Source organism: Podarcis raffonei, chromosome 1 (assembly GCF_027172205.1).
Source record: "Podarcis raffonei isolate rPodRaf1 chromosome 1, rPodRaf1.pri, whole genome shotgun sequence".
Classification (NCBI taxonomy): domain Eukaryota; kingdom Metazoa; phylum Chordata; class Lepidosauria; order Squamata; family Lacertidae; genus Podarcis; species Podarcis raffonei.
The window spans coordinates 51,889,420-51,912,419 of NC_070602.1; the positions used below are offsets into that span (position 1 = coordinate 51,889,420).

The window sequence follows — 23,000 nt, forward strand, 5'->3', positions numbered from 1 at the left end:
CTGCAGAGGTAGCTAGCTTGCGGCCCTGCAGACATTGTTAAAACTCCCATAGCCCCAGCCCAAATAGGCAATGATCAGGCATCCATGGGAGTTGTAGACTGTTGAGATCTGGAGGGTCACAGGCTCTGCAAGCTCTGTCTTAGTGGCTGTGTTTATGCTGTGCGATCAGTATCTCTGAATGGCCACTGGGAGTCCAGACCAGCAGAACTGCAGACAACTGGCTAACAGAAAGATCAACTGATAGCCCAAAAGTGTGCCAGAACCATACATGTCTGCACTGTTTGTGTATTGCAGCGGGGTTGGACTAGAGGACCCTCGGGGTCCCTTTCAACTCTACAGCTCTATGATTCTATGCTTGTGTCCTCACTGTGCTTTGCTAATGTAGGAAGCTTCGGCTTTCTGTTTCCTTACCATAATCCCTGTCGCATTTGGCTTGACGGCCATGGCAATTTGACTTTTGTGCACCCCTGGCAGTCTGCATGCAAGGTAGCATCAGTGCGGGCTTAGTGTGTTTCTGACAAACAGAAACATACATCTGTAGAAGAGCCTGAGTTATAAAAGATAGCTGGGAGATCTGCAATGAGACCTCCTTAGAGTTAGAACTCCACAACTTAAGATACAGATAGAGATATGAACAGATGAATCAATCAGGTGCTCAGCAAGAAGGAAGCATTTCATTACAAGCTGTATCGTTTTATCATTTAGAGCAGTGCTTCCCAAACTTGGGTCTCCAATTGCTTTTGGACTACAACTCCCATCATCCCTAGCTAGCAAGACTAGTGGCCAGGGGTGATGGGAACTGTAGTCGGGCTCCTTTTTATCTCCTCCTCACTGCAGGAGAAACCTATACAAGGCATTCTGAAGTACCATCAAACGCAGGCAATAGCTTCCTTCTCTTGTGCTATTTGGCTGTGCTACACATCCACAAGCATCTTAACACCAGACGCCCTCTAGTGTCCTCTTTTTCCAGTCTCTATTTAATTTGACTGTGACTAAACAGATAGCTAAATCATAGCAACTGAGCATAGACAAATATTCTATTCAACACAACTGCTGGAGGCAGCCCCCCTCCTCACAAAAGTGATACCCAACAGCAATACAACATTGTTTTACCTGGCAGTACAACATTCACAATGCAATCTTCAGCCAGCATTCTTATTTACCTGGCTGCTGATATGCATACCCTAACTAAGACACGTGTATGATCACACACTCATCAAGTCCTTATGTTGTCCCTGTACTTTAGAATATTTAGCAATTTTTTTCCTTCACAATGGGATACCAACAAATACCATTTTGCATAGCACTAACAGGTTGGATTCTTGACAACTGGTCAAATTACTAAGTGTGCAACCAAATCTTAGATAAGAAAATCATGTCTTCACTGAAGTGGACGTGATTTCGACAGAGCTAGGGTTTTATTTTAGTAATACTTTTTATCTTTTGATTTAACTAAACAGTCCATTATAAGCTATAACATGCTTTCAGGGGCTTAAAGATGCAGGCATGTTTACAGTGGTACCTTGGGTTACAGACGCTTCAGGTTACAGACTCCGCTAACCCAGAAATAGTACCTCGGGTTAAGAACAGTTTCAGGTTAAGAATGGACCTCCAGAACAAATTAAGTTCTTAACCTGAGGTACCACTGTAATTGATGTATTATGGTAGTAAAATAATTTCAGATAGAGAACATTTGCATACATTTTCATTGAATGGAGAGAACTTGGACTCTGAATGGGAGATTGTACATGAAATTAAAAAGCCGTAAGCAGTTTTGTAATTTTGGAGCTCAGATGTGGAAACCTATCACATGTATAATATCACAGGTAAGACTGTGAATGTAAACCAAGCCATGGAGGATTTCAGTCTCATTTTAACCAACCTGGATTATCTATTTATAGTTAAACTACTAACGCAATGGGGAAAAATAGTGGCAGATGATGTAAAATATGGCCCAGCCATAGTTAAGCACCACTGATTTTAATGCGAGTGAATTAAGCACCCGATTGCCTCTTTCACTGAAACAAAGATTTAAAATTGCTTAATTTAAACTGGATTGTGTTCTGCATGTATTACAGTGTGGCCAAATGTTTACACACATGGACTGCTCTGAAAACCCCAAAATGGGAGAGAAAACGAAGCTTTCATAGAAGCCTGTGCCATTTTCTGTTCTCTGCATGCTGGTCATTGTAAATATTTCATTTTCTTGCCCATTTACACAACATTCTAGACATACCCTACAGGTGATTTAATATTACGCCTCCTGCAACCCGTTGATGCTTGAGCATCAGAGCACAAGAACACATCTCCTGAATATAAGCAACTACAGAAGAGGAATTATCCAGGTGAGCTCATGAACATTTAATGAGTAGCATCTTACTCTCTCCCCAAAGAGGCTAAAAACAACCCATGTCCTAGCAAAGTATGTCTTCTTCAGACCAATAATGAAGAGGGATCACAGGCAGATTACCTAGCCCTAGGCCAATTGTTCCTGCTTTAAGAATCATAGAATCGTAGTGTTTGAAGGAACCATGAAGGTCAACCCTCTGCATTGCAGGAATGTTTTGCCCAATGTGGAGCTCAAACCCACGACCCTGAGGAACAATGTTTCAGAAACCATATACAGAAATGGTTTCCTAATGTAAATTGTGGTTGGATTCACCTTAGGCACTGTCTAGTGTACGCACTCTAACATTAGCACATATCGGGAGTGCTTCAAATAACTGTCTTCTAAATTCTGAAATTGTCTTTATCTAGCCTTATCATCGTTTCCACCAGAGCCTCTGTTATTTATCTGAAATGAACCAATTAAAACAACCAGATTATGAGTATTGGGACAGCTGGGTCATAATCTACAGGGCCTATAAAATGGCCCAAAACCACTGACAGTAAGAATATAGAAGCAAAGCATTTATACCCCCCCCACTTCAGTGAGTGGTAACCACTCTCTTGGAGTTAATATCACCAGTAAACCAACACAAGGGTAAATGGAAGCCTCTTAGTTGTGCAAACTAGTGCTGACAATGCTAATCTCTCATCCCCCATGGTATGTAGATGGCCTTGGGTCACACCAAGGCTCTCCAGATCCCAGCAGTTGTTTCTATGCTTAGAATAGCATCATGTAAAAACATTCTACATTAAGTTACCATTGTAGCGTTAATACCAACGATGCCTTAACCGCTGTCAAAAATGATCAAAACTACGCAACTCTTTTACCATTTCCTAACAAATCTTCCTTCTGTGCTCATCAGTCTCACTCCCTACCATCAGCCCAAAGCAGGTAATATTGCAGACAAGGAATTTCTAAAGCCCAACATAAAATGCTACTTGTCAAGTGTGTGTGTGTGCGCGTGCATGTGCGTATCTGTGTGCGGAGTGAGAAGGCAGTGCATGAACCCTGGCAGTGGAAGTGACTAAAGCAGCCTTCGCCAACCTTGCGCTCTCCACTTTCGGCCAGGGCTGAAACAAGTTGTGGTCCAAAGCTGGAGGAGGGCACCGAGTCGGCGAGGGCTGGACCAAAGGTATATCTGCACCAGTTGTTGTTTTTCTGTACAAAGAGCTGCTGCAATCTGCACCTGATTCTGTTTGCTGTCCCTGATTGCCTAGGATAGTTTCTCAATTCCTGCTCCCCGCTGCTTTCATATGCAAGTCAGTGCCACATTTTAAAAAAAGCACTAACTCCCATACAATTACAACTGTCCTACCCCAGAGCTTCTCCCTCTGGCTCATTCTTCAACCCAGAGGTTTTCAACCTGTTTGGGTCCACGGCTCCCTTGACCAACTGCTTTCTTTTAGCGGCACCCCTGTGTGGCCCCTTGCCTGCAGAGTCAGAAGCCCCTCAGCGCTTTTCAAACACTTGTGCAGTGTTCCTCAGCCTCCTCACCACTCCCCTTTCCTTGGGAGTCCGCCAGGCAGTTAGAGCTGCCTCCCCCGGTCTCTGAGATGCCCCCCCCCTGCCCCAAAGAGAGGTGCCTCCTCACACTGTCCCACAGGAGCCTGGGAAGCACACCTTGGTCAGCCAGGGCTGCTGCAACAAAACAGGTGTGCAAGCCTTTGGGAGGCAGAGATGTGATAGGGCATCAAAGGAGGGAAGGAAAGAGGGACAGAAGCCAGTATTGCCCATGGCACCCCGGCCATCATTCAAAACACCCCAGGGTGCCACGGCACACTGGTTGAAAACCACTGCTTCAACCTATCATCTTTCTATTTTTGCCTATGTGCCGCTTCTTATGCTACTGTTGTGCATTTGTCATAAGACGACTCACTAAATCCTTCAGCTATCTTCCCTCCCACCCTGCTTTCCTTTTGTCTGGAGGCAGCCGGGCTAAGTTCTCTTAACAGCTCCAACTGCTTTACAATCCCTTGGAGATGCCACAAAGCACGAAGCCTCTATCCCTAGTTTTTTTGTATGACAACACATCAAGGTATCTGGGGTTTTCTTTGTTTTTCATTGAGCAGTTGCAGGGTGGAGGGAATAAGCTTTGAGTCCTGGATATAAGAATCGCGCATGAATGGGAACAATGCTAAAAGATTATTCCCGGGACATTTCCACCGAGCAAAAAGAGAGGAGGAGGAAAAGACACAGTGAAGGAAGCTGGTGCAGTGAAGGAAGCTGGTGCAGATACCCTAAGAGAGACTGCTTTAACAACATGCTACATTACCACTGAAAACGTACGGTTTTAAAAATAAAATCATATATTTATATAAATGAAAAGCTAGCAGCTAGCAGCATCAGTTCCAGAGATACTTTAGCACCAAGACCAATAGGAAGGGTCAGGAGGAAAATGGCAGGGTGTGTGTGGAGAGAGGGAATATGGAAAAGTTCAGTGTAACTGACGTCATTGCTGTATTTCCAAAACAATGCCGACTGGCATAAGGTTAGTCCCTCTGGAAACATGCCATCCTAGTAGTTCCGGGCAAAAAAATCATTTTATTCCTGTGATTGTCCATTATTGTTGTGGTGCTGCCCTCTGCAATATTAGCAGGGCAAGGCACAGTCAGCAGTGGAGGTTTTGTGCTCATTTTGGCTTATTTAACCTGAAGCGTTGGGGTAGTAAAAAAAAAAAAAATCTCCACAGATGTGTTTATTTGAGCTGCAAATATGTTGCCATACCATGCACTCCTTTGAAAGAAGCAGTACACAGGAATAAACACAGCATTCCGTTTTTCCTTTTGCCAAATGACTGAACTTCAAACCTTACTCAACGGAGGATATGTGAACCCCTAAGCGGACCTTGTCATTTGACGACAATCAACGACGGATCTTGCATTGATATCTCCTGCCACAGAAACGTGGCAGGCATTTCTTTCACTTGTTATAAAAACCCAAACAAAGACACAACCCATTTATGATGATAAAGACCGAGTATAAATAACATAAAATTAGCATACATATTTTAAGCCCTGGAGTCTCTGCCCTGTTACGGGGCTTTGACTCGTTGGCTCTCTAGCTTCCACAGCAGCCCGGGTTTTCAGTAAAGAGTTTTATTTAATTTTTCTCATTGTCTACTATATAAAAATATAAATGCAAAAACACCCCACCCCACCCCAATAGTTCCCCATCTTCTGCATTATGCTATTTTCATCTGAACATGCTATCAATATTGTAAGATACATGAATCGTTAGTAGAATTTTCACAGGAGTAGCAGAAAAAAGGTTTTGCCTTACACTGAAAATGCCCACCGGTGGTTAAGACCAAGGAAGGGGCATCATGGGCCAATTGACAGAAACAACAGAAAATGAACCAGATCATCAGAAGAAGCTGCAAGAATCCACTCTAGCCTACGTGAAAATTGGGAAGCTGGAAAAGAAATACCAAAATGTAGGCACTGGGCTCAAAAATCCCAAGCCTCATTAGTAGAGGGCTGAAATGGCTCAATCGCTAACTAACAAAGAAACAGAGAGAGAAGGAGAGACAGAAAGAGAGAAGACATACACACAGAAGCATAATGAGAAGTAGGATGACATTGGCCTGCCACGTTAGCTTATAACATCGATTCAGTTTGAAAATATAGACTATGGCCCCAGCACATGATTCTGAAGAATGAAATGTTGCCACCTACATTGCAGCTGCCACGGTTGAAGATGTCAGTAAATGTTAAGTCTTGTCTCATTCATAAAAATTCCTCTTAGCTTCCATCAGATAAGTTTTAAATTTTCAGTGTTGGGCTTTACATACATACATATATAATATATATATTTCATATACTATATCAAAGCTTAGAGTATTGATTTTTTTTCTTTAAAAAAGGGATTCAACAGCTTTCTAAACGAGAGGCATTCCTTGCTAAATATCAGGGTAAAACTCTGACCCGTGGTCCATGCTCTGCAGCACTGGCTTCTGATCCAGGGAGGACATCCTGCTCAGCATTTCTGCAGACAGTGCGTAACTATTGCTAGATTTCTCCTCAAACCAACTATCTAGTGCCCTCTTGGCTTCGAAGTTGGCAATAGGTGGTCCATTAACAGCAATTGTCAAAAGGTCACTGAGCTGCTCCAGGGTGAGCCGAGAGCGATTGTTCTTGCGCACTCTCTGCAGGGCATTGCGCCCCTTTTCGCAGCAGGCTGTGGAGGTGGGAAGAACTTTGAGGATCTGGATGATTTTGTTTAAAAGAGGAAACCTCTGCCTGTATTTACAAATGTGGCCGATTAAATCTTTGAAACCATTTTTGGTATAATAATCCACCTTGAGTTCCCGCCATTCCATGAGCAAGCTCCCCCTGGGGTCCATGCCTTCTCTGCTCACTTCTGTGGAAAAGGTTGGCACGGCTTCAAGGTGCTCAAAAATCTGCACCATGTCTTCCCTGCCATAGCTCATAAGCTCCTCTGCGCTCCTCGGCCAAGCTGTGAGGTCAAACACTTGGCAGGCTTTCACAAATGCCCGGCTGCGAGGTTCAAACCTTTGAGCGAGAATCACCTGGGTCTTCTGGCATATCTTTTCTCGAATGGACTGGAATTTGGCTTCCGCCACCCGTAGGTTTTTCACAGCGACGCCATTGAAGCTTTCTCGAAAGCTCTCCTCAAACTCCTGGAGATACTCGCCGGGAGAATCGGAGAGCCTGCTGATCTCTTGGATGGCTTCCTCGATTTTGTCATCCACCTGTGACACAAGGAGGTATTCGCCTTGGAAGACAAAGGCAAGGCGCGAAAGCACGGCGATGACGTCCAGCAGGAAGTAGATCAGCTTAATTGACTGGTAGTCCATGAGGAACTGCAGGAGAGCCAAGGCAATGGCAGACGCATCTGCTCTTTGTGTTTGGCCGCTGACATCTTTGAGATGGGCCACCACTTCCAAGTAATCCTTGATCAGAGCGTTGAGGACATTCTGCTCCCCGATGATCCACTTCACTGCTCTGATGTCTCCCAAAAACTCAGTTTCTTCACAGAGAGTAGCAGCAGTGACCCTCAGCTCGCACATCAGCCTGGGAGAGTAACGGTAAAAGCTGAGTAACTGCTTCAGATTGTTCTCTAGCTCCTCCAGGCAAGGAAGCTCTTTCCCACTAATCGCATCCAATATCTCCAAGTGCGGCTTGTGTACCATAAGGGGCAGACAGAGCAGCCAAGGCAGAGTCTTTCTGATTGTCATGTACATGTTAGCTCTAAGGCTGGCAGTGATGTTAGCACCATCGACTCCCAAACCAACACTTGGCTTTTCATCCTGCAGCCGGATTCCCAGGGCGGAGAAAGCCCTATCTAACGCTTGGATGTAACTATCGGTTGCAGAAAAGCCCAGCTCCTGGAGAGAGAGGAATTCAGTGGCCGGAGGCCCATCGCTGCTGATATACTGCACATAAACCGCAACTGTGTCGGCAAGCAAATCGTCGCTCTGCCCGTCCAAAATGATGCTGAGGAAGGGAGATTGCCTGACCCGTTCGACGAGATCTTCTCTAAGAGCTCGCGCAATGTGGTGGATCAAGATTTGACAGTCTCCCTCGTTCATATACTGATCCACCACTTTGAGCTCGCACTTTCTCAGTAGTTCCGCAAGAGGCCTGAAGTCACAATAGGGCCGGCCTTCCATCGCTAAATGGTAGGCTGTGTTGAAGAGCAGAGTCATATTTCGGCACATCTCTTCCGTCTTCTCCGGGTGCATCCTGAGCCTGTAAAGTTGCAGGCACTTCTTGTGGAGGTTGCTCTGGCTGTGAAGTTTGATTGTGTGTATCTTGAACTGCTTGGAGCCGATGATGAAAGCCGAAGTCCGAGAGGATTGCACCGTATACTGGCGGCAGACGTGGCACCACATTTCGTTGAGCGTCGGGGAGTACCTCAGAAACCAAAACTTCTTGAGCCACTCTTGCTTGAAGCGCCGAATCCTCCTGGTGACGGCGGACAATTTAGAAGGCTCGTCCGTGGCTGTTATCATGTCATTGGAGACAGATTCGTCTGCTGAATCCACCTCTTGGTCGTCGTCCTCCATGATGGTGGGAACAGACATGATACTTTCCGAAGCTGCGAAAGAAAAGAAATGAGGGGGAAATGGAGAAAGTTTAAGGTAGGGTTGTAAGAAACAACACAAAACTGTTAGACAACTATCCCACATGCCCCCCCCCTGGCTACTCATGCCATTTGCAGCAAAAATGAACATATTACTAGAGTAAATTTTGGTTTATAAACATTCCGAGACCCCCTCATTATCTAAAATCATAATTTCCAAGAGTCCATGCAAGCCTGGGTAGCAAACGCCACTCTGATATTCTGACTACTTTCATATTCACAAAAGGGCATTAATGACAGAGCATGTCCTGAAATGAAATCAAAAGAGCTTCATAAAGAAATGCACATTTGCATTCAACCAACAAAATCCTTTAGATAAGAGAAAAAGGGAAAATATTAATGACATACTTCACACACATGCCACAAGCCAGTATATTTCATATTCAACATAAGAGAGTCAATTGCAATTTCTAGGTAAGATTCAAAAACAACAATATGCTGTTCTTTCTCCTGCAAGGGAATGCATCAAGAATACAGCAAACAAATTCGCTGCAATGGAATTTTTTTATTGAAGGTGCCTGATTACAGTGAAAAGAAACATCATGTTTCATCATTACAGTCACAATCCCAAGACCACTTGCTCAGAGGACTATGTTCCTGCTTCATGAAACCCACCAGCGAGACCTCAGGTCCTTCTCAGAACACTCAATGCTGGAACATATTTAGTCATGAATGTCAAACAAAATGGCACTCCTTATACAGTGTTTGAGGAACACTTTTCTTGTGTGTAACTTACCTGAGGGGTATGAAAATGCTTGGTACTCAGGTACCTGAGGAGGTAGTAGAGGTGCCTCGGCTAACTTGCCAGATCTTAGCATGTTTAGTTCAGCCTGCAACTCGCGAATCTTCTTCTTCAAGCGTACACAGTTGGGACACAATGAAGTTGTCGGGATCTCAAGGGCATCATCCTGAGTTGATGCCAGAGACAGATCGGTGGGGCTGTTCACTTTAAACGACAAGGCCTCTTCCCCTTCGTCTTCCAGCAGGCCAATGTCTTTAGAGCTGCGGGGGACTTTCCACTCACCCTCATTCCTGCCTCTACTGTGATTTGGAGAGCTGTGGTGAATACCAGGTCCACAACCTTCTGAGGCATCTCGCGCTTGAAATCTGGAGGACTTTCTAGTGGAAGGAGCAGAATTCTTTATCACCTTCTGCTCTTCCATCTTTGTTGGCTCTAGAGAAGCCTCTAGAACATCTTTGAAGATGAGGTCTATTTTCTTCTTCTTCGTTTGGGGTTGAGACACGCCTTCTTCAAAGCTGCGCTTGTAGGAACTCTTCCCTTGCTTTGAGGTGGTGAGCTCAAGGGGGCAGCTCATATCGTCTTGGTTTTCTAGATTTCTTTCTGACCTTTCCCTTAGGAATTTTCTATCTCCTAGAAAGAAAAAATCAGGAGTTGGAATTATCAGTGGGAATTCCGCAACATTCCTCACCCCAAAGCAAAAGCAAACTGGGAGCACACAAATCTTCATTTTTCACATGTTTGCATTACCAATAAGGGAACTTATTGGAATGAAGGTCTCAGGAAACCTAAGACTGGAGATTTGTTTAAAAGGGAAAACAGTCTCTAGGAGGCAGACATACAGAAGTAAGCCTCAGATGGTTTTAAGAGAAGACAAACTATAGGTCTAAAATAACAGGCAGCCAACCTGTGCTGGAATGAGGCAATAATGTTCAATGTGTTGGTTTGTTGAAAAGATAACTTTTACTTGGTAAAACGTATCCGGCAAATAATACATGAAGGGTGTGATGCAGAAATTTCCATGTGAAACCTGTAGGCTTGAAGGACCATTTTTCTATTCCAGAGTGACAGGAAGCGTGAGAACACAAGGAAATCACTATCTCATTTCCCATATCACTTACTAGCAAAATGAGGTAGGACTTCTGAGTGACCTCCAAGGTTGGTCCCGACAAGATTGCTAAATGTATGGCCCCTAGCCAAAGCTCACCAAAATAAAGCGGAGAGATTGTGCATATTAGTAGTTACTTAAAACAAAGGGAGTAGCCATATATCCTTACCTGGAAATTCAGAAGATGATGGGTTTGGTTCAATTTCCATCTTCTTATCTTGCAAATAACTCCAAGCATCAAGACACATGGTTGCTTCCCAAACAAGGTGCTGTTTTATGCTGCTATGTATATATATTTCATTTTGAAACACCTGTGTGCTTTTGTAAGAGCTATATAGGAATTTCAAACGCTGGCAACAAAGTCCTGAACAACTGCAAGTCTAAAGCTGCTACGAAGGTGAGTACAATTCCAGATAGCGCGATGGTGCATGGGCACCTCATTATCAGCATTTATCTGTTGACGCCGCAAGTCTTAGGGTCTGGCTATAGAGATGAAGAAGCCAGGCAAGACTGAGCCCATGCCACAGCCTAATTAGTTTTTAAGTGTATGACAACTGGCTGGAGGTCCAGATTAGACATGGCAGATGGTTTTTCTTCCAAATTACACTGTATTCTTGGACAAGAGTAGATCACAACTGGGTTTCTATTTCCATTCTAAATATGGACAGCAGTGCATGTAATCTGATGATAGTGTGTAATTTGGTATTAAGTACAGAATCAATCAACCTGGGGGACCCATCTTCACTGTAAACACAAAACACGTTACTAACACTCATGGGAGGAAAAATTAAATTAAAAATGTGTTTGGGCACTACTTGATGGAATCTCAGAAGGTGGGCCAAGGATGGGTGCGTGCTGGCAGGCAAAGCTTTGGTGCCAGGCTTGGGGAGGTACTAGGGGTTATGGTTTGGGTCTAGAGCTGCTATTCTGTGAATGGAAGAGCTCCTTTTTGTTTACAAAAGTAAGTTGGATCCAGTGCATGCTGCAGCTGTGTGCAATGGACCAGAGTGGGTGGGTGGGTGGGTGGGCGGGCAGAGAGAGGTAATTTTCACTTGTTTCCTCTTCTCCTGCATCCCCCTCCTACGATGTTTTGGAGGGTGTCCCAACCGTCCAGAGCAGATGGGGGTGGGTGGGTAAGGCACGCAACACTACAAGGGGAAGAGAGAATCAGCAAAATTCACATCCCTCCTCTTCTGCCTAGAGGGGCATCCAGTTTGTGGAATTCTGCTCTGCACAACTCTGGATTCCAACCCCATGACTAACTACACAAGACAAACAAATTAAAGGAAATGACTAAATATGTGCAAATGCGCTTAATTTGCATGCCTTATAGAAAGGTTGCTATTTTAGTCATTTGGTGGTTTTAGTCAATTAAGTAATTGACTCTGTATACATTTGCATATGAATAAAGCAGTGCTTCTGAAGAAAAGTGTCCCCTCTCTGTTTTTAGGTTAGGCAAGCACCTTCTGCAGCAACCATCACCATGGGCATTTGCAACAGAGAAGAGGGAATGCCTTTTATACAGCAATGTCTGCACCCATAGATTATTTAAAGTTCTTGAATCAAAATTACTTAACTTTTTTTTTAAGTGCTGCCCAATTAATCGGGGACAGCTTTTTAACCAATGAAGAGTATGTACTAGATAAAAGGCAACCAATAAAATGCACCACAGCTGCAAGAACTTTTCCATGGTGAAGGATTGCCAACTATCCCAGTATGTGCATTGCATCAATACGAGGAATTAAACCCCATATTGGGATTAATCTCCAGTCAGGGGAAGATTTTAGTCACAAGTTGCCTATTTTTGTCAGGAAGGCAGCAAGTTCAGATCTAAATTTAAGAACTCTTGGGTATCCACCAGTTGGACCTTATCAAAATTTGAAGCCACTTTCTTAAATCAAAATGCCGATGAACTTTTAAGAAAAATGCTCATTAGACGGAGATGCATGAATTCTGCACGTTGTTCTACTGCTGAATTTTTTAAAAGCCAAATGCTGAATTTGGCTTCCAGCTACTCTTTCTATGTGTAGAATTACATAATATATTGCGCTGTCATTAACCAAATGAATGTCAACCGTTTCCGGAACACGGGTGTTTGAATGAAAGAATACTCAAGAGGTGACTGCATAGGATTTCCTGTTGCGGTTTGTGGTGATGAAACGGACACTGACAAGGTATTTCTGTACTTTTTTAAAAACACACACACACACAATATTTCTAGCTTGTCTTTGCACATAAAGCCCAACCCGAGTTGTAGACAGAGCTCTGTGCAACAGACACCCTTGTGCCAGACCGTACCTTTTCATCCAGCATCTGCGCCCTGCACTTGTGATTTAGCAGCAGAGTGCGTTCTCATGCAGACATGGCACATAGGATATACAGAACTGCCACTGCCTGATTCTGAGAAATACCATTGGCCTGCCTGGTTCAGTGATGACTTGCTCTCTGAGATTTCAGGCAATTCCCCAACACCACACACACCTGACATCCTTTTATTGGAATGGTCAGAAAGGACTTTCCTTTACCTTTGCTGTGTTTACTTCTACCCCCCAGAACTGGGCATGGCTAAGAACTTGGGAAAGTTCTTTTAGTGAAACCAAAGACGACAGGACGGGAGCTGCGCAAGACCAGGGTGGAAGTGTGTGGGCCCTTCTACTCTGCGGAGTCCCGTTCAAGAGACTTCCAACTGAATGATGCCCTCACACACGCTTTCAAACGTCGTCTCATACTGCGGGGCCATGACACCTGTTACATTTTGCACCGATAAACACAAAATATTTTATACCCACGAAGGGTTGCGGAGGCAGCAGGAGGAAAAAGCGACCACCACAACTTAACTTTGTCCCTCCTCCCCATTCTTCTCTCCCAACCGCTTTCATCAGTGCTGGAGACTGTTGAGGAGCACCTTCAGGTTGACTCATGGAAGCTGGCTCTCGCTCTAGGAAGGAACCCACAGTTCCCATACAGCAAATACCTGTCAGTCTTAGACTGATGGCCTATGGACAGAATGCATGTAAGAAAAGGGGGAGATTCCTCTACTATTGGCAGAAATTCCCGCCGCAAATAACCTGTCCTCAAATTACCTTAGCAGCTAATGGGCACTGCCACCAATCTATCTCTACACCTGGGGCTGTGTCTCACTTCACTTGCCAACCACCTGCTGCCATTGCTGTCTCTCCATCCCCAATTTACTCAAACTTCTGCCATTGTTTTAAATCACCACTCTTCCCCTCTCAGTGTCTCTCTCTTCTCACTCCCAATCCATGGCCATCGCTGTTGTGCGACCTGCCTTCACTTTTGCTCCCCCACCCCACCCTGACTTCCAGGATTGTGATGTGGCTCAACAAATCCTCCAACGAGGGCTCCCATGATGACATCCTTACATTTTTATTATATAAAAAGATATATCTCTGATGTGTATAAATGCCTGCTGCTCTTTGTCACCAGTGTAATATTGTGAAGTCCCTCTAGGTATTTATTTTGCAACGGGAAGAGGACCCTACAAAATGAACCACAAGCCAGAAAATCCAGTCCAGCAAAGGGAATTTCTTTCGACCTAATGCTTCTGACTCACAGGCAGGCATAAAATCAGCTGGCACACACACACACAGCCCCAACAGTGCTATTTGATGGATTTCATTTCAACCAGGCATTCTGCTCATTTCAGTCATTTTGCGATATAGAATGTTTTGTTTGCTGGTTTTAACCCCCTGTCACCCAAAAAGAGATGTTTGTAGCTGCTTCAGGAGCCATCTTTGTCAGAGAAGAATGCTAGAACAAACTCAGAGACAGAAAAGGGAAGGGAAAGGCACCCACCTCTTGTGAGGTTTCTGTTGATGGTCTCCTGAGACATGCTGTGCAATCGCTTCATATAATCCTCGCTGTACCAGACCCTTAGCCTCTCCCCTGGCCGGATGTCTCGACAGGTCCGGAAGTAAATCCTCTCGCTGTGCTGGAACGCCATGAGGTTCTGTTCTCTCTCCTCCCGGGATATGGCCACATACCTGAGGACAAGGACAGGGCAGTTTTTGACTTACAAGGAAGCTTAGACAGAAAGGAAACATACAGAAGCCACAGTGCAGCATGAGTGACCTTCAAAAGGGAGACACAGGCAGAGGAGTATTGGATGGCATGAATAATGATATGCAACAAGCTACAAGGAAATAACATGCACACACTGAAGGAATATCAAACAGCTTCTTGAATCTGGTATATAGTTGTTGCCTCTGTCTAGGAAGACCAACATTATCAGTGCAGGCTTTTAACCCATTTAAAAGAGGGACGAGAAACCTGAAGCCCACCTGACGTGGCTGCACTGCAACTCCCTGCAGCCTTAGAGAGTTTGGATTTGATATCCCGCTTTATCACTACCCATAGGAGTCTCAAAGTGGCTAACATTCTCCTTTCCCTTCCTCCCCCACAACAAACACTCTGTGAGGTGAGTGGGGCTGAGAGACTTCAAAGAAGTGTGACTAGCCCAAGGTCACCCAGCAGCTGCATGTGGAGGAGCGGAGACGCGAACCCGGTTCACCAGATTACAAGTCTACCGCTCTTAACCACTACACCACACTGGCCCTTAGCCAACATGGCCAATGGTCAGGGATAATGGGAGTTGAATTCCAACACCTGGGGAATTCCAACACTGGTTCCTCTTCAATATCCGAAAAGCACATGTCTGCTTGTAAAGTGTTTACAATGGCCTTAGATGCTGGGCCCTTGGACCTCACTGCTTCTCTTTGTTCCTCAAGCTTCACTCCCACTCTGGTAGCCAGCAGCCAATTCTTGTAATGGGCCTATACAGAACAAGCTGCTGCAAAGAAGCCATTTTGAGCACCCTCCACATAGCAACTGCTCAGCGAGAAGCATTTCAGCCTCTGAAAACTTTGCACCAGCATCACCTCCCCCTGTCAGTTTTTCTCAGTGATTGATATCATTGACAAATCGCTTCCCACAAATCATTCCAAAGCACTACAACAATAAGAAACAGCAACAGTAAAAAAGATAGAAAAACAATGTCACATCTAATTTCATATCTCTTTCTGTTTGGAAACGAAGGGGACAAAGGTGGTAGTCAAATTTCTTACTGTCAAAACTTACAAGAGATAAGGCTGCTGTCAGGCAACCACACAATCGCCACTGCCATGAGCGCAAAAAAATAGGCAGACACCAAAAACTGGCTCTCACAAAGTTGGGTGCCATTCTGGCAACCTCATGAGAAAACAAATTGTCTACCATCACCAAGCCACTAAGTTACAGCTCAAGGGTAACACCAAAATCCACATCAGGGATTTTATTTGTCAGTGAAAATAGTACAAAACAGCATGCAGCGTTTCCAGTACTCTTTATCTGGCAAACGCGGAAAGTTCTTATTATATAGCACTTGTATAAGTTGTGTTCCAAAGTTATTGGGTGGAATTCAAAGCAGTGCCAAGGAGATCATACCATCAGTGCAAGCATCTCTGCTTGGCCTGATGGAACAATTTATCCTCTCCTTTCCCTGCATGCTGTTCCAGGATTTCTACAGACCCCCCAAAAGCCAATTTCTTCTGGAGGCAGGCAAAGGGGTAGTTCTTATTAACCTTGTAAAGTTTATCAGTCTTGCTTTCCCATGTTTTAATGAATTTATTGCTTGCCTATTCTACAAGGAGCTCAAGAAGGCATACACAGTTCCTTCCTTTTTATGCTCACAACTACACTGAGGTTGCTTAGGCTGAAAGATAGTGACGGGCCCAGTTTCACTCAGTGAGCTACATGGGAGAGTAGGGATTTTAACTCAAGTGTCCTCCATCCAAGCCCACCACTTTAACCACTGGCTGCCATGTTACAGATGAAGCAGCTGAGAGACAGTGGCTTGCCTAAAGAAACCTTAAGAGTCCGTGGGGGAGATGATCTGAATCAAGAACGAACTTGCTTGCATCTCTTAGCCATCTTGACACATTAGCTTTACCTAGTTAGGCACACTAATCCTTGGTGTGCACATTTCGATAATCTGCATGCATAAAAGTAAGCAAGTTATCAGGTGAGAGGCAGAGACAATATGGAAAACTTATGTTATTAAAACCTAGGCTTTGGTACTGAGCGAGAGCGAGAGGTTGCTGGAGCAAGAGTATTTTTCCAGTAATTGTATGGGAGCCATGTTTCAAATTTAATTGAGAGTTACTGATGATTGTGCACAAACCGTGCTTAGTGGATTGCATCTATATTGCGGAGCTGGCAATGTTTGAATAAGAGAGAGGGCAGAGGTCATGCCGCATTACTTCTGCTAGCATAAGAGCCACTCCTGGGAATACTCCCTTTTAACAGCAGAAACAGCTTCTGCTCTTCCTCCGCAAGGTGATTTATCACATACCACACCAACCACTTCCATTAATATCCTTCTAATATGTGTCCGATGACCATACTTGGCTGTCATGCTCATATTGCACTGCACTACACTTTTGCAAAATAATTAATCATAGCGTCAGAAAAGAGACAGGTGAACACTAGACTCCAAACCTTCATTTACTGCGTAGCAGATAAGTGACAGAACAAAAGCTGTTTAGAACTTGGCGTATTTAACACTGATCCAGACCCCTCGGATACGAGCGAGCTGCCTTTCCCCTCTCTGCCTCCGTTTTAGTTTTCTGCTGACCGACTGACAACTCAATTTATTACACACATGCTATGAGCGTGCAGGCAACTTCTTTCACAATCCAATATACAGAGGGGGCTGATTCCATCTATATTTTTGAGTGACTGGGGAGAAGACACATGCAGAAAGCCAAGGGATCTGGACACCGCAGGGCTGAGATGGGGAAGCTGTGGCCCTCCAACTCTTCTTGGACTACAAATCCCCATCACCTCTGACCATCAGCCAAGGTGGAGGGGGGTGATGGGGAGCCCAATGTCACCTGAAGAGCCACAAATTCCCCATCACTGCTGTAGGTTAAGTCAAGAAGAACAGAGCAGCTTCTGACTTTGTAAATGAGCTTCCCCCACCCCAGCCTCATTGCCTAAGCCAAGAGGAAGACAGAGTGGGGAAAGATGGTGCCATTCCAGGTAAGCATCAACTCTCAAGAGTCACTTCTTTCCCCAGTTGCACTAGGTTTTCATGGGTTTGCTGAAATCAGATGCACTCCTCAGACATTTGGACACAGGAGTTGCTCTGACCAGGGGTTTTTTCTTTCCTGGTGTGGTTGCTCTATTTTCTTTTTAAAGGAAGAAGAGCTCAGAATCAGTCCTAAATTAAACAATTCCATTCAGTTAAATGAACATCTACTTCTTTTCCAGATGCACTGGGAAAGCTAAAAAGCACTGGCCAAGGGTCTCCCTGTCCCAGAGCAACTGTTGTAGTAATCTGTTTGAAAGAACAAGTCACCTTTTTATGTATGCATATGTGCTTTTATACAGGCTGTGACAAGCAATCCCAAAACCTAATCAGAGATTCAGAAGTTGTCTCTGAAAAAGCTGTAAGAAACTTTCATGCATGGATGCTCAACTCTTGGATATACCTAAATGGACAGCTGAGATCTCCAAACTATCTTTGCGAGATCTTCATGAAATCCTTATTGCTGTTTCAGGTAAGCTGTATGGTTGCAGTAATCTCATCAGTTTTGTAAACCACTTTGAGGTTTACAAATCAAGCAGTATATAACTTTTTATGAAATAAATAAAATAATAAACGAGGCAGTTGAAATCTGGAACATTACTATTTGAGAGGTCCCTTTTTGTATAACAATGCAAATGGGCAGATTTGTAGCTTTTTCTGTATATCTTTAGGCACATGAACAAACTTTCACACTAGGAACATTTCCAAACCATTCACCTTTCTTTTGCTCCTTCTTGATGAGCAAATGCTTTTTGTCCTCAAATTGTCCGTAAAATATAGCAAAACAAAAAACATAAAACCCACCCCAATCTGACAAATGTGTCCTGATAGAAAAGTGCTATTTGTGCACCATGCAGAGATATGTAAGCTGTAAACTATCCTTGAAATGTCCTTGAAATGGAACACAGGCTCCAGAACACAACTTGAAAGCACCCATGTAGAGAAGGAAAGACGTTGCCCAACAAAGAGTTTGAGTTTTAAGTATTATATATTTATTGTTAACAAAAATACTCATAAATTTCCATCATATATAAGAAATATTAGGGCAAGCACAGCATTTCAGTCAAACAAGGGGCACTTTAAAACATGCCAGGTATACACAATCACATACAACATCCCCTTGTGGGGATGATCACAAAGAAAGCATTTCAGAGAGCAAAGAACTCATCCCTTGTTGCTAATTCCCCATGGAAAATAAATAAATCATGGGGCATACCTTCATTTGCCCAGATATGTTTCTCTATATATTAACATCCCAGATTCCTCAAGCTTAGCTTTGCGGCTTCTTATCCTGTTCTAAAAGCACGCAGCGTGTACATTTCTCCCAAGTGCCAGAAATCCAGAGGCCACAAGCACCTGAGCTTCTCAGAAAAGGTCAGCGGTAGCTGAGAATGACAACTTGTTTTTTGTCTCTGGGATCAGTTCTCCAAGAACTGATAGCTGAATCAACAACACATCACAAAAGTTTGAAACGGGAAAGCAAAGCAACCTTATTCATCCTAATGGCTTGGAGACAAGCACATATGAGACACCAGGAGTTTTGTAACAGACGACATTCCTATTATTTAATTTATAGAGTGCCATCAATGGACATGGTCCTTTATAGGGTTAAGAAGAGCAAAAGAAAGAGGTCTCTACTCCAAGGAGCTTACAATCTAGACTTGCTTTGGAGGGGAGCAAAACCCATCCACTTCGGTGGTGGAAAGCTCTGAGGACCAGGCACTTCCAGACCCTGTGCCATTATTTCCTTCACATTAATTTGCAACGAACTGGTGCTATGCCTGCCTCAGAAGTATACAAATGCTGAACTTTGTTAATTCACGAAAAAAGTGATCCACATTTAATGCCATATGGATTTTAAATTCCCTGCAAATAGGTGGCAACACTGCAGAAAAGTGAAGTTTCCTCTGAAATAGGCTTTCAAAAACCAGTCTGATTATATTTTCATCATTTATTTATCGCATTTATATGAAGCCTTTCTATCAAGGCATCCAAGGAGGTTTGCAGGTTAAAATATTAATACAAAACAAATGGTGCAAATTAATCTCAGGTCTACTTCAGGAGCTGGTGGTACTAACACCCTGGCCTGGCCTTCTCCTCTCAGGGAACTCTGGTCTTAAGTAGCCCCAGGGAAAGTGGAGTTGGGGCTGCCCCAACACGTTTTAACCTTGACAGCACAATCCTATTTGTGTTTACGCAGAAGGAAGTCTCCTTGAGTTCATTAGGGTTCCCTTCCCTGATAAGTATGTGCCCTAAATTTATCCTCACTGCCAGAAGGGCCTTGTGGAATGTAGACTATTGCAGCTATGACTTGAAGGGGATTGTGTCTCAACTCTTGACATCTGTAGGGTGCAGAAGAGCAGGTGCAGGTATGAAAAGTGTACAGTGCACATGCAATTTTAGCTTATGTACTATAGCAGGTGTGAGAATATGAGATCAAACATCCAGTTCCAGAACCATAGTGGAGTCCTAACAGGCCAGGCTAGACTACATTTAGAACTAAGTAGACAGTAATCTTGATTCACATAGGCAGTAGCTTGCATCTCCTGTTTGCCCTATTCCTGGATTCAAAAGAATTGTATGAGAGTTTAAACTGGGCAAGCAACCATGCACATGCCATCTGCACCCACCCTGTGCGTACCAGGCGCATCTCCTTCCGCATCTTTCCTGTGTATGGTAGGAAGACTTGGGAGCGTTTGGCTGGACACACTTGCATACCTCCCTAAGATCAGAAACCATTCAATGTGGGAAGTCTGGGGGATGGGTGGGAGTGGGTAACACCTGCTGCACCAGTTTAAGCCCTTACATGTTCATTTGAATGCATGCACAACACTCCTGTTAAGCAAGAAGCTGGTATAAGGAGAACACGCACCAGCAAGCCTGTGATAAGACAAGGGGCTTAAAAAGACGGCATCGCGTTTGCAAACAAAAGAGCAATTCTGAAGATGTCAGGAGAATTACATTGGCGTCAAAGCCAGCACTTGAGCATGCTCCAGTTAGTTGCTTCTGAAAATGCCATCCCTCAACAAAAAAGGTTAAATTTGTGAGCTCTTAATTTTTTATTTTAAAAAAGGTACAGCTTGGTATACAGTAAGCCCACAACTTGCGCACATTTAACTTGTGTGCGTTCAGCTTTGACATATATGTGGGTGGAAAGGGGGATGGGCATCCAGGAGAAGCGAAGCTTTGGCAATTCCACACACCATTGTACCCAATGTGTTTTGCCTATATGCAATTTTGGCTTTAGGTGCGATCTCCAGAACGTAACCCCCATTTAAGCTGAGGGATTACTGAACTACTCTTATTAATATCCTAAAGAACGGAAGATGTAGTCTGGCATGACCAGGTAGAAAAATTAGCAGGCTGGCCAGTGGTTTACCTTATCCAAAACTTGTTTCTAGCAGGTTTAGCAAACTGATTACAGTGCAACTTACTTTCAAAAGAATGCACTTGTTTTTATGGACTGCAATGTTACCAATTTCTGCTAGATAACCCCTCTTAAAGGCCTGAAGTGGCTGACACCTGCCATAACTGCTTTTGCTACCTGACAGAAAAAACTGATGAGTAAGTCCAGTCTGCTGGGTGGTGCTTTGCGCACTTCAGAAGCAGGCATTGTTTATTCCTATTTTTCCAGGTCCCTCCTTTTGTCAGTATCTACTCAGCTTTAGTACTCAAACCCCAAACCACAATAGCTAACTATGGCAAAGAATGTAGTCCGTTTACGGCTCTTAGATCCACATAGTGCATTTGCAGAAGTAAAAGGGGCGGGGGGAGCATATATTTGTGGATTGTTTTACCTTAAGTGCAATTATTTAAATGCAAAGCCTAAGTAACGTTTCCTGAGCATAAAAGGTTAAGGAAACAAATCTATGTGCACCTTGACTCCATAGAGCAAGACAGCCATTAAATTTCACCTATGTGTATTTAAGGTGTTCACAGCTTCTAATACAGGGCGGGCAAGCAAGGTGCTGCGCTTCCAAGTGCACAGAGCAAAGCCTACTGCTAAACTGTCATAATTTATATTCATCTTTATAGGGAACTCTCACTGATCTTCCCCAATAGTCATGCTAATGAATTTTTTTTCTAATCCAACATCAGCTACTCTTTCCTGTTTAATACGAAGGGAGCTAGAAGTGGTGCTTTCTCTTCCGTGACCTAGTCGTCCGAGGAAGAGGCGTCTGCTTGGGATGGCTTTGGCTATTCCCTGCCTTGGGTTCAGAAGGGTTCACTGGTGCTGCCACCTGGCTAGTGCCGGGAACCTGACCCTTGTTCAAAGTCTGAAGCTCGTCCTTGATTTTGGTCAAGGTCTGGCACATCTGGCTGACCTGCCCAGTCAGATCAGACATTTTCTGGCTGATCACAAGCATGTTATTTGCCATGTCTCTGTGGATTGTTACCAGCTCTTGACAGAACTGCCTGAAGAGCTCCGTCTGTTCAATGTGGGTGTCAAAGAGCTGGCGGTCAAAGCCAGAGATGGGTGGGCTTTGGGCATAGGGCCGAGGGGGCCTAAAGGAGGACTGGGAACATGGGTTTGGTTGCCTCATTTCCTGCCTTTGGTTAATAACATCCGAGTGATCTGACAGAGAAGAAGAATGAAGGTATGATGGTATGGAGAGAAGGTCAGCTTCTTCTGCGTGCCTCTGCAGTGATGAAAAGTGGTGTTGCCGCGAGGGGCCGGGCACCTCCACATCTTCGTCAGCTTGAAACAGAAACAGAAAACACCGGATTATTTACACGAATGTTTTCTTCTGAAAATCTCTATTTCAACAAGTTCAGGAGAAGCAAGCATTCAACTTGGAATTTTGGTAAAATGCAGAAAGAGTTTTTTTTAAAGAATAGACTACGGGGTTGATTCCTTTAAAAAGAATTTATTGTGTAATGTAAATGTCAATTTACAAAATGCATTTTGCTTAGAATCCCTCTAAGATGACTGTTTTGAAGTCACTAGGTGCAAGGTCAACTATAGATTTTTCTTTGGGGCACAAAAATGCTAACAAAAAAAACTGAAATTATGCACTTCCTGAGATAAGAGGAGAGTTAATGGTAGACTTTCAAGTGTACACAACCACCACCATGACTGTTGCTTTATCAATCTAATCACATACTGATTTTATATTAAGAGCTTCCAAAGTCATTTCATTCAGCAGCAGCAATTGCAGAGAATCATTTCCTGCGAGGAGTCATCCACCATTAAGTAATCTTTGTCAATTTGTATGGGACTAGTAATCCCAAAGCAGTCCATAGCTCACTGGCGGGGCTCTAGCTTGCAAAAAGGCTCCAGGTACCATCCAATAAAGGATCTCGGTGGCAAGGAAAGGGGAGACCCCTGTCAGAATCTTGGAAAGCCAATGGCAGCTGAAGAAGACAATACTGGAAAGATACAACTAGGCAGCTTCATGCAATGGCACAAGCCACTGTGGGTGTGTAGTAGGGATAGCCAGTGTGGTGCCCTTCCAGATATTGCCCAAGCCAACATGGCCAATCCTAAGGGATGCTGGGAGTTGGAGTCTAGCAACATCTAGAAGGCATCACACTGATATCCTCTACCCATTCCCTTGGTTTACAGGAAGCA

At 44.0% G+C, this 23,000-nt stretch overlaps 1 protein-coding gene and 1 long non-coding RNA gene across 3 annotated transcripts in view; both read right to left on the reverse strand.

Moving 5' to 3' along the window:
• Nucleotides 1-1,110: 1,110 nt before the first annotated feature.
• Nucleotides 1,111-23,000, reverse strand: part of LOC128413505 (uncharacterized) — a 40,445-nt gene continuing 18,555 nt past the window's right edge. Inside the window, exon 2 of the long non-coding RNA XR_008330359.1 lies at nt 1,111-1,551. This is a non-coding gene — a long non-coding RNA (uncharacterized LOC128413505). The remainder of the gene's footprint in view (nt 1,552-23,000) is intronic.
• The window catches only part of PRDM11 (PR/SET domain 11), a 42,193-nt gene continuing 24,525 nt past the window's right edge, over nt 5,333-23,000 (reverse strand). The window contains exons 6-8 of one of the 2 annotated variants that reach the window (XM_053387436.1): nt 14,158-14,345; nt 9,231-9,866; nt 5,333-8,449 (exon numbers count right to left, since the gene is read on the reverse strand). In XM_053387436.1, the coding sequence (XP_053243411.1) occupies nt 6,288-8,449; nt 9,231-9,866; nt 14,158-14,345 (2,986 nt within the window). In that variant the 3' untranslated portion in view covers nt 5,333-6,287. The remainder of the gene's footprint in view (nt 8,450-9,230; nt 9,867-14,157; nt 14,346-23,000) is intronic. The other variant, XM_053387441.1, reaches the window with a different exon arrangement.